At 62.9% G+C, this 12,663-nt stretch overlaps 2 protein-coding genes across 6 annotated transcripts; one reads left to right on the top strand and one right to left on the bottom strand.

Moving 5' to 3' along the window:
- Nucleotides 1-5,278: 5,278 nt before the first annotated feature.
- Nucleotides 5,279-9,669, bottom strand: FBXW5 (F-box and WD repeat domain containing 5). 5 transcript variants are annotated; one of them, XM_082608660.1, is made up of 9 exons: nucleotides 9,484-9,666; nucleotides 8,413-8,628; nucleotides 8,071-8,228; nucleotides 7,554-7,728; nucleotides 7,217-7,365; nucleotides 6,737-7,142; nucleotides 6,388-6,535; nucleotides 6,108-6,302; nucleotides 5,643-6,032 (listed from the first exon to the last, which is right to left on the bottom strand). In XM_082608660.1, the coding sequence occupies exons 2-9, from the start codon at nucleotides 8,603-8,605 to the stop codon at nucleotides 5,789-5,791; spliced, it is 1,668 nt and encodes a 555-aa protein (XP_082464786.1). In that variant the 5' UTR covers nucleotides 8,606-8,628; nucleotides 9,484-9,666; the 3' UTR covers nucleotides 5,643-5,788. The 5 variants fall into 5 exon arrangements, with proteins under 5 accessions (XP_082464782.1, XP_082464783.1, XP_082464784.1 ...); XM_082608659.1 differs by having other exon boundaries at nucleotides 6,108-6,320; nucleotides 9,484-9,665; XM_082608656.1 differs by having other exon boundaries at nucleotides 5,279-6,032; nucleotides 6,108-6,535; nucleotides 9,484-9,669.
- On the top strand, nucleotides 9,184-11,810 carry C8G (complement C8 gamma chain; the record flags this gene model as incomplete). Its single annotated transcript, XM_082609064.1, has 8 exons — nucleotides 9,184-9,344; nucleotides 10,227-10,389; nucleotides 10,470-10,606; nucleotides 10,774-10,844; nucleotides 10,917-11,024; nucleotides 11,278-11,379; nucleotides 11,466-11,504; nucleotides 11,590-11,810. The coding sequence occupies 8 exons, from the start codon at nucleotides 9,184-9,186 to the stop codon at nucleotides 11,601-11,603; spliced, it is 795 nt and encodes a 264-aa protein (XP_082465190.1). The 3' UTR covers nucleotides 11,604-11,810.
- Nucleotides 11,811-12,663: the final 853 nt, after the last annotated feature.

Here is a 12,663-nt window from a genome sequence, read left to right as displayed (position 1 = left end):
GAATTTTAGTTCCATCTCATTTTTTCAACGCACAAAATAATCATTTAGAAATATCGAGTAGGGACTTTCCTGGTGGTCCAATGGTTAAGACTCTGCACTTCCACTGAAGGGGGCATGACGAGTTCGATCCCTGGTTGGGGAACTAAGATCCCGCATGCCATGCAGTGCGGCCAAAAAAAAAAAAAAAAGCTTTAAGTAGAGGGACAGCATCCTGTGTGTGTCTGCTTACAGCTGACTTGTGCCCCCTTGTCTTCCTGTGTCTGAAGCTCGTTTTGTGATGCAGGCTGTGGTCCACGTTGGTGGCTGTTTCATGTGCGCTTGAAAAGAACATGTCAGGGCTTCCCTGGTGGTGTGGTGGTTAAGAATCCGCCTGCCAGTGCAGGGGACATGGGTTCGAGCCCTGGTCCGGGAAGATCTCACATGCTACGGAGCAACTAAGCCCGTGAGCCACAACTACTGAACCCGCGTGCCGCAACTAATGAAGCCCACGCGCCTGGAGCCCGTGCTCCACAACAAGAGAAGCCACCGCAAGGAGAAGCCCGCGCACCGCAACGAAGAGTAGCCCCCGCTTGCAGCAACTAGAGAAAGCCTGCACGCAGCAACGAAGACCCAATGCAGCCAATAAATAATAAAGAAATAAATAAAATAAAATAAAAAGAGAAAAGAACATGTCTTCTGCTGTCGGTGAGGGGACTGTTCCATACATATCGATTAGATTCAGTTGGCTGACAGTTGTCACGTGTTGAATTGTGACTCCCCGAAAGACATGAAGTCCTAACCCTCAGTAACTCAGACCGTCACCTTATCTGGAAATACGGTCTTCACAGAGATACGTTAAAGTGAGGTCATTAGGGTGGGCTCGATCCAACATGACTGGTGTCCTTCTGAAAAGGCAAAATGTGGACACAGACGTGCACAGAGGGAAGAGCACGTGAACAGGCCCAGGGAGGAGGATGCCACGTGAAGACAGAAGGTTGCAGTGATGCATCTACAGGTCAGGAGCACCTGATGTCTGGCAAACGCCAGAACCTAGGAAGAGGCCAGGCAGGGCTTCCCCCAGAGCGAGTGGCCCTGCCAGCACCTTGACCTTGGACTTTCGACCTCCAGAACAAATTTCTGTTGTTTTAAACTTCCCAGTTTGTGGTACTTTGTTACAGCCACCCAGGAAGCTAACACAGGGGAGGGCTTAGTTCTCCTGCATGTTGCTGCCTCTGTGACTAGTTTGACTTTCACTGAGGAGCACCGAGTCTCCAACTGTAACTTCAGATGCATCTGTTTCTCCTCTCATTCTGTCACTCCTTGTTTTGTGTATTCTGAGGCTCTGTTGTCAGGTGCACACACATGTAGGATGGTTGTATCTTCTTGGTGAATTTACTCTTGTATCTGTGTAATGTCCCTCTTTTTTCTTGGTAACAGACTTTTTCTGAAATGTGCTTTACTTTGTCTGATATTAAACATCCTGGTTCTTTTCATTGGTATTTTTGTGGTATACATTTTTCCATCCTTTTACTTTTAACTAACGTATACTATATTTGAGTTTCTTAGAGATGGCATAATTGGGTTGTAGGTTTTTTTGTTTTTAAGTTTCACGTTGACAACAATGTAATTATTGATATGCTAGATATAAGTTGACCATTTTGTGTTTGTTTTCTGTTGGTTCTCTCTGTGTTTTTTGTTTGCTTGTTTTTTTTTTTTTTTTTTGACCGTGCCATGCAGCACGCAGGATCTTAGTTCCCCAACCAGGGATTGAACCCGTGCCCCCTGCATTGGGAATGCGGAGTCCTAACCACTGGACCGCCAGGGAAGTCCCAGTATTCAATTTTGGTTTATCTGTTGTGATACTCTCTCTCTTTATGGTTTTAGTGGTTGTTCCAGTCTACTTGGAATTAGTAGTTTGCTCTTTAACTGGGATGGAGAAACCTTACCACCCTGGAGGCCCCTTTGTGGTTCCCGTTACCTCTGTGTGTGCTGGACATGTCACCAGACGACATCATAACAAACTTCTTTTCAGCAGCCGAATGTGTTTGAAGAGCTCAAGAGGAGAGTGTTCACCGTTTCTGTCACTGTCCCCTCCCTGCTGACCGTCCAGGTTTCCTGACACCATCTCCTTCCTGTCAGCAGAGCTCCCATCGGCATTTCTGTTAGAGCAGATCATTTTCACTGGATATAGAACTCCGGGCTGAGTCTTTCCTTTTCACCAGCACTTTAAAAATGTGCTACTTCTGGGAGTTCCCTGGTGACCTAGTGGGTAGGACGCCAGGCTTTCACTGCCGGGGCCCAGGTTCAATCCCTGGTCAGGGAACTAAGATCCCTCAGCGCACCCAAAAAAAAAAAAAAAAAAAAAGTGCTACTTCCTGTGGCCTCCGTGGTTTCTAATGAGGAATCTGTAGTCACCACAGGCTGTTCCCCTGGGGCCAGGGTGCATCTTCTCACTGCTTTCAGGTTTCTTTTGTCTTCAGTTTTCAGCACCGATTTAGATGTGTCCGGGTGTGGATGTCCTTGAGTTTGTCCTTTTGCTCAACCTCTTGGATCTGTAGGTTTATATCTGTAGGTTTACATCCAAATTTGGGGACGTTTTCAGCCATCATTTCTTCAAGTCGCTTCCTCTTCTCCTTTTGCGCTTAGACCTTTGCTTGCCGTCCCACAGGTCCTGAGGCTCTGATTTTCCTTTACCTGATCTTTTTCTCTCTGCTCACGCTGGACAGTCTCTGTCGTCCTGTCTTCAGTCAAGTTCGCTGACTCTTTCCTCTGACTTCTCCATCCTGCTATTGAGTTTGTCTAGAGTCTTAAATTTTTGGTTATTTCCCTTTTTTGTTTCTTTGCTGAGCGTTTATATCCTAATACCCACTGCAGAATGTGTTTGACTGCTCACTCAGGCATTTTATAACAGCCACTCTGTCTCTGTCAGGTAACTTCACCATCCTTGGCTTCCCTTGAGCTGAACGTTTCCCAGCTCTTCGTGTGCCGGGCAACTGTACATTAGATTCTGGATGTTGACCTTGTCAGGTGTGGGTCTGGTGAGGCTCAGGCTCACATCCCCACTGCCGCCCGTGGGCTGGACCCCACGTCAGCCCAGCCCCGAAAGCCATGCTCTTCCGGCCGGTCCTGCGTGCTGCTCTGCAAGCTCACCGAGCCTTGGGCCTGATTCTTAGGAGCACAGCAGCAGCTCACGGGTGGTCCTGGGCGTCACAACCACTTCACGGGCTGTTTCTCAAGCTGCTCCCTCTGGTCTGGTTGCTGGCACCCCATCTGGCCTCCAGCCTGAAACCTGGCACTCCTGTTAACCCTGCTCTGTCGTGCCCCTCCTTAGTCTGGCTGTGCCTGGGGCCACACCTGGGGCCACACAGCCCCCGGGGATCACCCAGCCTCTCCGCACTCACTCAGCTTCACGAGTCCCCTTTCCCGACCCCATGGCAGGCTGGCGGCTGTGCCACGTGCAGGCCCAGGAACTGAGGGTGGGCACTGGTGACAGGTGCCGGTACTGGGGGCCCCAGTGCTGCCGCCACCCCTGCCCCGCCTGCCATGGCACCCTTTTCGGAGCCCTCGGCTGCCCCGTGCCTCTGCTCAGGTTTCTGGCCACACCTCCGGAGGGGCAGGGCCTCGAGCCAGCTCCCCACCTGCACCCCCCTCCCCACCCGCACCCACCTCCCACGGAGCTTGGAGGCTCGAGCGTGCTTGCTGCCCTCGGTCAGACCTCAGCTTGCGTGCTCTGGGGATGGGTCTCCTCTTCCAACCCCCGTCTCCACCTGCTCTCCCCTCCCCCGCCTCCCGGGCCTCCCCGTTCCTCTGGCACGTTTCTGTTTCTCTGCTTTTTGTCACCCGCTTCCCAGTTCTCACACCAGGTGGGCCTGGTCCAGCCTTCTATCCGTGTGTTAAGCATTTAGTTCCGATCACCCTATCTCTTCTCTGTTGGCTCCCTTCTAATTTTTCAATTTGGTTTTTTTTTTTTTTTTTTTTTGTGGTACGTGGACCTCTCACTGTTGTAGCCTCTCCCATTGCGAAGCACAGGCTCCGGACGTGCAGGCTCAGCGGCCATGGCTCACGGGCCCAGCCGCTTTGCGGCATGTGGGATCTTCCCGGACCGGGGCACGAACCCGTGTCCCCTGCATCGGCAGGCGGACTCTCAATCACTGCGCGACCAGGGAAGCCCTCTGCATGTTCTTGATTCCAATTCCGCTGCTTTTGTTTTATAGATTTTGTAGGTTTCCTTGATGGCTTTAAATTAAACATATCTCCAGTCTTTTCCAGAAACCGCATCACCTTGCAGCTACCCCAGAGCAGTGGTGTCCGTGGGGTTTCCTGGCTCCTGTCTGAGGCCTAGCCTGGGCTCCGGCCTGTGGCTCCAGGCGGGTCCCGGGCAGAGCGCTCAGGCTCCGCTGCTGTTGGACTCCCTTCCCTGTTCACACCCGCCCAGTGGTTCGGAGACAGATCCAGGGTCCCAGGCTTCCCCGCTGCAGCCGTGGGGCTGGGGCTCTGTCCTCGGGGCACAGCTGTGCCACTGGCTGGCTCCTCCGGGAACCTTGCCCTCCAGTCTGAACTCCTCCTGGGTCAGCTTCCCCAACCTCGTGTCTGTACCCAGCCCTGCCCAGCCCGTCTGCCTGCGGACAGCTTGGCTCTGACCCCGCAGGCGACCGGGGCAGCCTCTGCTCACCGCTGCCTCTGGCCTGGAGGAACATGCTGTCCCCCAAGGCCCATCCACGTCTGTCTTCTCGACCGTCATGGCGCGTGCTGAGTGTGGAGCCGATGGCAGTTCGGCACCACTGCTCCACCCCGGGGTGTCCCGTGAGGAACAAGCAGGCCAGGTGAGCCCCCAGGATGGGCCTGGGCCAGGACTGAGGGTACAGCTGGGGCCACCCCCGGCCCTCTGCTGCCACCTCTGCTCTGTGTCCACATCGTCACGTGCCAGGCCCCAGCCAGGGCACCCCCTTGAAGACTCAAAGCCCTGAAACTGGCCCCCCCGCCGCCCACCCCGCCTGCCGTCCCTGGTGCCTGGCAGCACTTGCCAGGCCATTTCCCTCTGTGCCCCCTGCTGGCGGGGAGCACACACGTGCCGGACGTGCTCCAGAGTCTCTGCGCTCAGGGACTTGTCCACAGAGGCAGCGGGGGCAGCGGCTGGGGACGCAGACTCGCGTCCCGCTGCCCAGTTCAGGACAGCTCCAGCGTGTGGCCTGGGGCACCCGCCCTGTCCAGCAGGCACGACGAGGGCCCATATAGATGCCATGCCCTCCCTGCACACGCTGGATGCCACGCCCCTCCCCGCACAGACTGGTCGGCACTGTGCTGTTGCCAACTGTTTATTCAGACCCTGAACAGGTGACCAGTGACATGCAGGTCCCCTGGGCCCATGGCAGCCTGACCCGCATCTCGACCCTGACGCTGGGAAGTTCCCAAAAGAGGGGGCCTGGGCTCCCTGGGCAAGGCTGGGCCCAGCAAACACCGCCAGGGCCGCACAGGGCTGGCTGAGGGGAACGTGTTGTGCAGACTGTCCCAGAGCCCAGGCCCAGGGGAAGGGGGTGGGTGAAGAGCGGGGGCCCAGTGTCCTGTGCAGCCCAAGCCAGCCAGAGACGGCCCCGGCTGCCCAGGGCTGAGCGGCACAGCTGTGGGAGGCGGTGTGCGTGCACGAGCGTGGTGGGGGCCAGGCCGTCCCCCACCGTGGCCCTGCGGGGCCCACGTCCTAAGGCATTTCTGCAGCAAGCTTCTCTGCCCCCGCGCGCTCTGGGCAGCAGCTCAGCCCCCCCGGAAAACGGCCATGGGCCTCCGTGGCCTCCTCGGTGGGTCCCAGCACCCCTCAGCGCCTCTGGCTGGCGAACCAGGAGAAAAAGGGGCGCGGGCGCGGGCGCGGGGCCTGGTGGACACGCACAGTGCGTGGTGAGCGCCAGGCTTTGATGGTGGCGTCGTCGCTGGCTGTCAGCAGGAGCTCCTGCTCCTGGGGGCTGAAGACCACTGAGTTGACCACGTCCTGGTGCCGCAGCTTGGCCAGGCAGATGTTGTAGTGGCGGTCCCAGACGTAGCCGTGCCGATCCTCGGCCCCACTGCGAGAGCGCCGGGGATGAGCCCCCGCCTGCCCGCCCGCCGGGGCCCCTCCCCACCCGGCCCCACCCCCGGACCTGGCCACGAAGTCCCTGCTGACATCCAGGAAGATGAAGAAGCACTCGTCGTTGGGCGTGTAGGCGCGGTGGGCGCGCAGGGCCCGCTTCACCTCCCGCATGGTCTTGAGGTCGAACACCAGCAGGTCGATCTCCTCCGCGATCGGTGGCGGCTGCATGGGGTCGGCCACCACCGAGCCGCTGGGCCAGGCGCGGCTGTTTACGTACAGGTACCTGCGTGGGCACGCTCCTCAGTAGGGGCCTGCGGACGCCCCCACCCAGGCTGCCAACAGAGGCCCACCTGTTGTCGGGGGACAGGCCCATGCCGATGATGTGTCCGTGCACGTCGATGACGTGGTCAAGCGCGTCGAAGAAGGCGTCGGAGCCCCGGCCCTCGCCCAGCACGGGCCCCGCCGTGGTCATCTGGTGCGGCAGGATCTGCTTGATGCCTGGGGGGGGGGCCGGGGGGGCGGCGCCTCGGTGCCTGGGAGCGCCCAGACGCCCGTGGCGCCACCGGCCCTGTGCCCCTGGATCTGAAGGTGCGCCCCGGGGGTCTGCACGAGCGCTCACCCCCAGGGCAAAGGGAGGAAGGGACTCTGCGCACAGACTGGCCCCGCCCCGCCCTGGGAAGCCTCGCCCGGGCCCCTCACCGATCTGGTGCGGCGAGTAGGTGAAGCAGCCCGTGGTGAAGATGAGGAGTTTGTTGCCGGCGGCGGCCGTGCTGCGCTCGGGGGGCTTGGTGTGGCCCTGGGCCAGCAGCTCGGCCGCCTTGGTCTCCAGCGCGCACTCTGACGGCTGGGGCTGGGCCCGGCCCTCCAGGAGGCGCCGCAAGCCCTTGGAGCGGGCCGGGCCCCGGTCGACCACCTGGTCCTCGCTGTCGCTGCTCAGGTCGAAGACACAGCCAGGGTCTGCGCCAGGGGCGCCGGCGTCCAGCAGGAGTTCCGGGCTGTCAAAGCGGCTGCAGTCGGCCACCATGACGGTGCGGATGGTGCTAGCGTTGAGGTTCTGGATCTTGAAAAGCCGCTTCACCACGTTCACGTTCTCCGACTCCACGTCCTGGGGGCAGGAGCACGGGGGTGGGCACAGGCTGCTGGGGGCCGCCGCTGGCCGCAGGGCCCCCCCTCGCGCACCTGGAAGGCGTTGTTGAGCCAGAGCACAGAGCATGACGTGATGTCCCCGATGCGGTGCAGGTTTCCCGAGATCAGGCTGGTGTCCGTGAGCCAGCAACCGAACACGTCGTAGGGCTTGTTGCGCACGCGGGACAGCAGGGCGAAGGTGTCTGGGGGAAGCAGCAAGATGGGGCGAGGCGTGGGGGGGCGGGGCTGGAGGGATGGGGCGGGGCTGTCCAGGTGGGGGGGCGGAGCCGGGCATTAGGGGCGGGGTTGTCGGGGCAGAGATGGAGATGGAGCAGGGGCCTGGGTGGGACGGCCCTGGTGGGAGGGCCGCCCACCCTCGGCCCACTCTCACCTAGGCTGATGACGGCGATCTCGCCCGAGGAGGAGTTGTGGGGCCCCAGGAACACACCGGACGCCAGCAGCAGAGAATCGTCCTGGTTGAACTGGGAGAACTGGGTGTAGCTCCAGTTGTAGGGCCGCATGTCTGCGCTGTGCAGCAGCGAGATGGTCAGGTCGTTGCTCCAGATCTGCATGGGGGGCCGAGCAGGCGCACCTCATGATCCCGCCCTGCACGGGGCCCCTCTCCCTGTCGGCTCGGCTGAGCCGGTGCTTGGAAACCGCCATCCGGTGGGGGCCCCCTGTCTGTGGCTGTCAGACTGCCGGAGGGATGTGAGTGCGTGGGGCTTGGGGCCGGCTCTGGAGCAGCTGCGAGCGGGACCTTCTCTTCTCTGTAGGCAGTTAGGGCCGCCCAGCCCCAGCCTCCCAGCCCGGGTGATCCAGGTCCCAGGCCTCGCCATGCGGATGCAGCAAACGGGCCAGCTGTCACTCGTGGCCTGGCCCTCTCTCCCTACAGGGTTAGCCGCCCTCACCTTCACGGTGCAGTCCTTGGAGCAGGAAGCGAACTGGTAGCCTGAGTGGGAGAAGCTAAGGTGCAAGACCTGGTCGGTGTGTTCTCTGAGGGTCTGCACCTCCACGCAGGGCACGGTGTCATAGAGCCGCCGGAACTCCTCGTACCAGGATGTGGCCGCTGTGTGTGTGTATGGGCGTGTCACACTGGGGCCCCACGCCTCAGAGCCAGGGCCCTGACCGCCAGGGGCCAGCCCTGCCCACCCTTCAGCCTCCCTCCCAGGCCCTGCGCTTTGAGGCACAGCCTGGCTGTCCTCGACCAGCATGAGGCCCAGCGGGCTTCAGGGAGGAGCGCAGGCGCTGACCTGGGTGGCGGGGCACGTTGCGGGCCACCTGGTAGTAGCGGTAGAACTGCTCTCTCCACAGGAACTCATCCCGGGACACGGCCTGCCATTGGTGGCACACCAGCCCCGCGGCCAGCACGTCGGCCGGGCCCAAGTTCAGGAAGATCTGGTAAACGAGGCTGTCGGGGAGCAGGGGTATGCCCCCCTCATCCATCGTGACATTCTGCCCAGGCGGCCCTGAAACCCATGCATGGTCCCCTTAGCCGCCAGGTGGACCAGGGAGGACACCAGCCCCCAGGCCCAAGGAGAGGCGCAGGGGCCTGCGGCTGAGCTGAGGCAGCCCACCAACTGCCCCGCTGGGAATTCCATTGGACTAAGCATGTGCGGAGAACCCCCCGGCCAAGGATCCAGGAGCTTCATCAAGCCTCCTGGACAGCCACGCTCCTCGGACCCCATACTCCTGAGGGTCCCCGGAAAGGCCAAGGGATCCCCGGAACAGGCAGCTTCCGGGCCTGGTCCAGCCTGAGGTGGAGCTGGCGGCGGGCCCTGAGACCCCAGACCCACCCTCACCCCAAAAGGCCCCACCCTCACCCCAAAAGGCCCCTTCCTCAGGACAAGCCTTCTGTCCTGAGTGGGGCCCTGGGTGGGTCCCTCTGACCTCCCCCCACAGGATCCCAGGGAGTCATCTGGCTGGCAGGGCTGGTGACCACTCTGAGGCCGAAACGAAGGGTCGGTGACCCCTGTGCACCCTGCCTCTCTGACCTTGCTGCCCCAGGCTTCGGAGCTGTCAACATGGGACAGAGATCCTCCTCAGGAGAGACTTGGGGCCGGCGGGACGAGGGCCAGCCCGCCTGCCCCAGACGCCGCCAGGGACACCAGCCGGCCCTGGCCTCTGCCCTCTGGTCTAGGGGAGCCCTGCCAGGTGGGCGACGGGCCAGTGCGGCCACTGCCGGGTGAGCTGGGGCCGGGGGCCGGGGGGCCGGGCCGGGGATCGGGGCGGGGTGACGACGCTCCCCGGGGCCAGGGCGCTGGGGTCCGGGCCGGGGTTCGGACATGGCTGGTGTCGACGCTCCCGGGGCCGGGCGCACTCACCGCGGCCGCCTCCGCCCGGCTGCGCTGTCCCCGCCCCGGTGCCAGGCCTCTGCCCGCGGACCCGCTTCCGCCCTCCGTCGCCGCTCCGGCCGCCGCGTCTCTATGACCGAGCCCGCCAGGCCAACGCCACGAGCCCCGAGGCATCGATGGCCGTCGAGGGCCGAGCCCGGCAGCCCGCGTTGGCTGTTACTGCGCCTGCGCGTCAGGCCCCGCGGCCCGGGCGGTGCTTCTTTGTGCGCCTGTGTTTGCTCGGTCTCTCCAGAAACAGCGCCCCTGGCGGCCTGGAGGGGCGGCGGCCGAACGCCGTGGGTCGTGGGCGGGGCTGCGGGCGAGGCTCGAGATCTCCGGTTCGAGACTTGGCTCTGGCGCTTCCCAGTGTCGGGCACAAGTGTTCTTCGCTATGGGGATGAGACTAGTCCGTACCTCAAGGAGCTGTTGGCGGTTTAAGGGAGATGACTATGCAAAGGGATGAGCACCAGCCACACTGGAAGTCACGTGGGGGCTTGTGGGCAAGAAGCCAGAGGTCAACTCGGACTTTGTACACAGGACATGGTGACAGGGCCCTGCCGGGAAGTGCAGGGTCGAGGTCAGATGTCCAGGGCGAGGCTGAGTTCGTGAGGCCGGGCCAGGGGCCAGGGCCGGGGGGGAGGATGGACACAGACTTCCTGGGCCGGACGGCTGGGCAGCACTGGACAGTGGACTCCGACCCGGGACTTGACCATCCTGCCCTGCGCCGCCCCCAGGCCTGTCACTGTCGCTGCTGTCGCCATGCTGCCCCCCAGGACGGCATCCCTCTTGACTCTGCTCCTGGCCGTCGGCTCCTTGGGTCAGAGGGCTCAGAGACCCCCTCGGCCCCCGTCCCCCATCAGCACCATCCAGCCCAAGGCCAACTTCGATGCTCAGCAGGTAGGTTTGAAGGAGCTGGCACGGCATTCGCCCAGCTTTGCGGCCCCGTCCCCGCGCGCCCTCACGGGGCCTGTTCCCAGTTTTCAGGGACCTGGTTCCTTGTGGCCGTGGCCTCTTCGTGCCGCTCCCTGCAGGAGCAGGGCCACCGGGCTGAGGCCACCACACTGCATGTGACTCCTCAGGGTGCAGCCATGGCTGTCAGCACCTTGCGAAAGCTGTGAGTCCCGGCACGGAGCCCCGCCCCCACCCAGCCTCCCGACTCCCGCCCCAGCCCCCAACCCCACCCCTGCTGCGGCCTGAGGCCCTGCGACCAGTGTCCCGGGAGGCCCCACCCAGTTTGGGGTCCCCAAGCCTGCTGTGCCTCCTCCCGCCCCCAACCCCCAGGGATGGGATCTGCTGGCAGGTGCGGCAGCTCTACGGTGACACGGGGCTCCCAGGTCGCTTCCTGCTCCAAGGTGAGGCGCGGGCCACTGGGACAAGGGTGCAGGGCTGGGGGTGAGGCTGACCGCCGACCTGGCTCCGCCCAGCCCGAGGCGCCCGAGGGGCGGTGGACGTGGTTGTTGGGGAGACGGACTACCGGGGCTTCGCCGTCCTGTACCTGGAGCGGGCGCGGCAGCTGTCGGTGAAGCTGTACGGTACGTCCCCGCGGGACCGGGTCTGCACACCCGCAGGGCCGTCTGGGTGGGCCGGATGGGCACATGGACTCTCCCCTCCCTTTCCCCTGCCCTTGCCGTTAGGCCCAGTTGTGGGGACAGAGAGGAGACCGGGGGTGGGGGGCAGGGGTCAGATCGCAGCCCCCGGCACACAGCCCAGCTCCCAGAGCGCCCTGCCCGCCCAGCCCACACCCACCCAGTGGGCGCCCAGGAACCCCGTGTGTCCCGCACGCAGCCCGCTCGCTCCCCGTGAGCCAATCATTCCTGAGTGTGTTTGAGCAGCGGGTCCAGGGTGCCAACCTGACCGAGGACCACACCCTGTTCTTCCCCAAGTACGGTGAGTGTCCCCGCATCTCCCGCGGTCCACCTCGCCCTCCCTCGCGCCCCGGCCCTGCCACCCCTGACCCCGGCCCTGGCCCCCAGGTTTCTGCGAGGCCGCGGACCAGTTTCACGTCCTGGACGGTGAGCGGGCAGTGCCGGCTGGGTGGTGTGGCAGGGGGCTAGCAGCCCGCGGCTCCCTCCTGGTTGAGTCTCATCTGTGCTGCAGAAGTGAGGAGGTGAGGCCGGTGGCAGCCCTGCACCGAGAAGCAGCCAAGGCCCTGGAGGTGGCGGCACCCACCGCCCCCCTTGCTGAGTGGGGCACTCTCTCCCGTCTTCCCCGAAGCTGCACCTCAGCCCCAGGAGCTCGGGGCATGCCTTCATTAAACGCTGTCAGTCTCAGCCCCTGACCTCTTCCTTTCCAGGCTGGACCTGGCCGGGGTCTCTGCCCACCCGTCATCTCACGGACTCATGGGGCTGCTTCCCGGGTGGGCCAGGAGGGCATCGGCTTGTCTCCTGGTGAAGAGCCCTCCCCAGGGAGGTGGGGGTGGGGAGTGGCTCCTTCTCAAGGCCTAGAGTGCCCAGACCCCCCAACCCCAGCGTCCCCTCCTCTGGCCATCGCGCTGTGGTTGCCCTTGTCTTTCCTGCTCCCTGACTCTGCACGCCTGCCCTGCTGGCCTCGCTGGGCTGCCCCGGGTGGGCCCAGGACCTGAACTCGCCTTGTCCAGACACGTTGGCCTTTTCTAGAGGGATGCGGAACCCGCCCCTCAGGTCCTCTTTGTCGCCTGCTGACCACTGAGCGCCCTCCTGGGAGGCAGGGGCCCAGAGTCCCAGGGACCCTGTGGCCAAGGCAGGACAGGCCCTTGGGGAGGGTAGGCAGTTTCAAGGGGGCGGGCAGAGAGGCTCCATTCCAGTTCCTGGGTCGTGCCTGGGTCTGGGGTGAGCTGGCGTCTGTCTTAGGAGGATGGGAGGCTGAGCTGCCCCTCACAGCCACCCCAGGGGCTGGCAGGGTCAGACAGGGCACAAGACTGGCCCGCAATCGGGACTGACCACCCCGGCGCTGAGCCCACCCCTGGCATCGGGCATCGGGTGCCCCTGAGGGGAGATCATGTGGGTGAGCGGCCAGGAGACACAAAGAGAGGTGGGGGGTCTGTACCCCAATCTGGGGGATTGGGTTGAGCACGGGGGCCCTAGGTGCACAGGGAGGAACCCCTGGACAGACTGGGTTGCCCCCAGGAGCCCACACCCAGTGTCAGCCCAAGGTCACCAGCCGTGAGGGCCCACAAGATGACCTCTGACCTGT

This window comes from Mesoplodon mirus, assembly GCF_964341445.2.
Source record: "Mesoplodon mirus genome assembly, chromosome: 1".
Classification (NCBI taxonomy): domain Eukaryota; kingdom Metazoa; phylum Chordata; class Mammalia; order Artiodactyla; family Ziphiidae; genus Mesoplodon; species Mesoplodon mirus.
The sequence above is the reverse complement of the archived record's forward strand: the minus strand, read 5'-3'. Positions and strand labels throughout refer to the sequence as shown.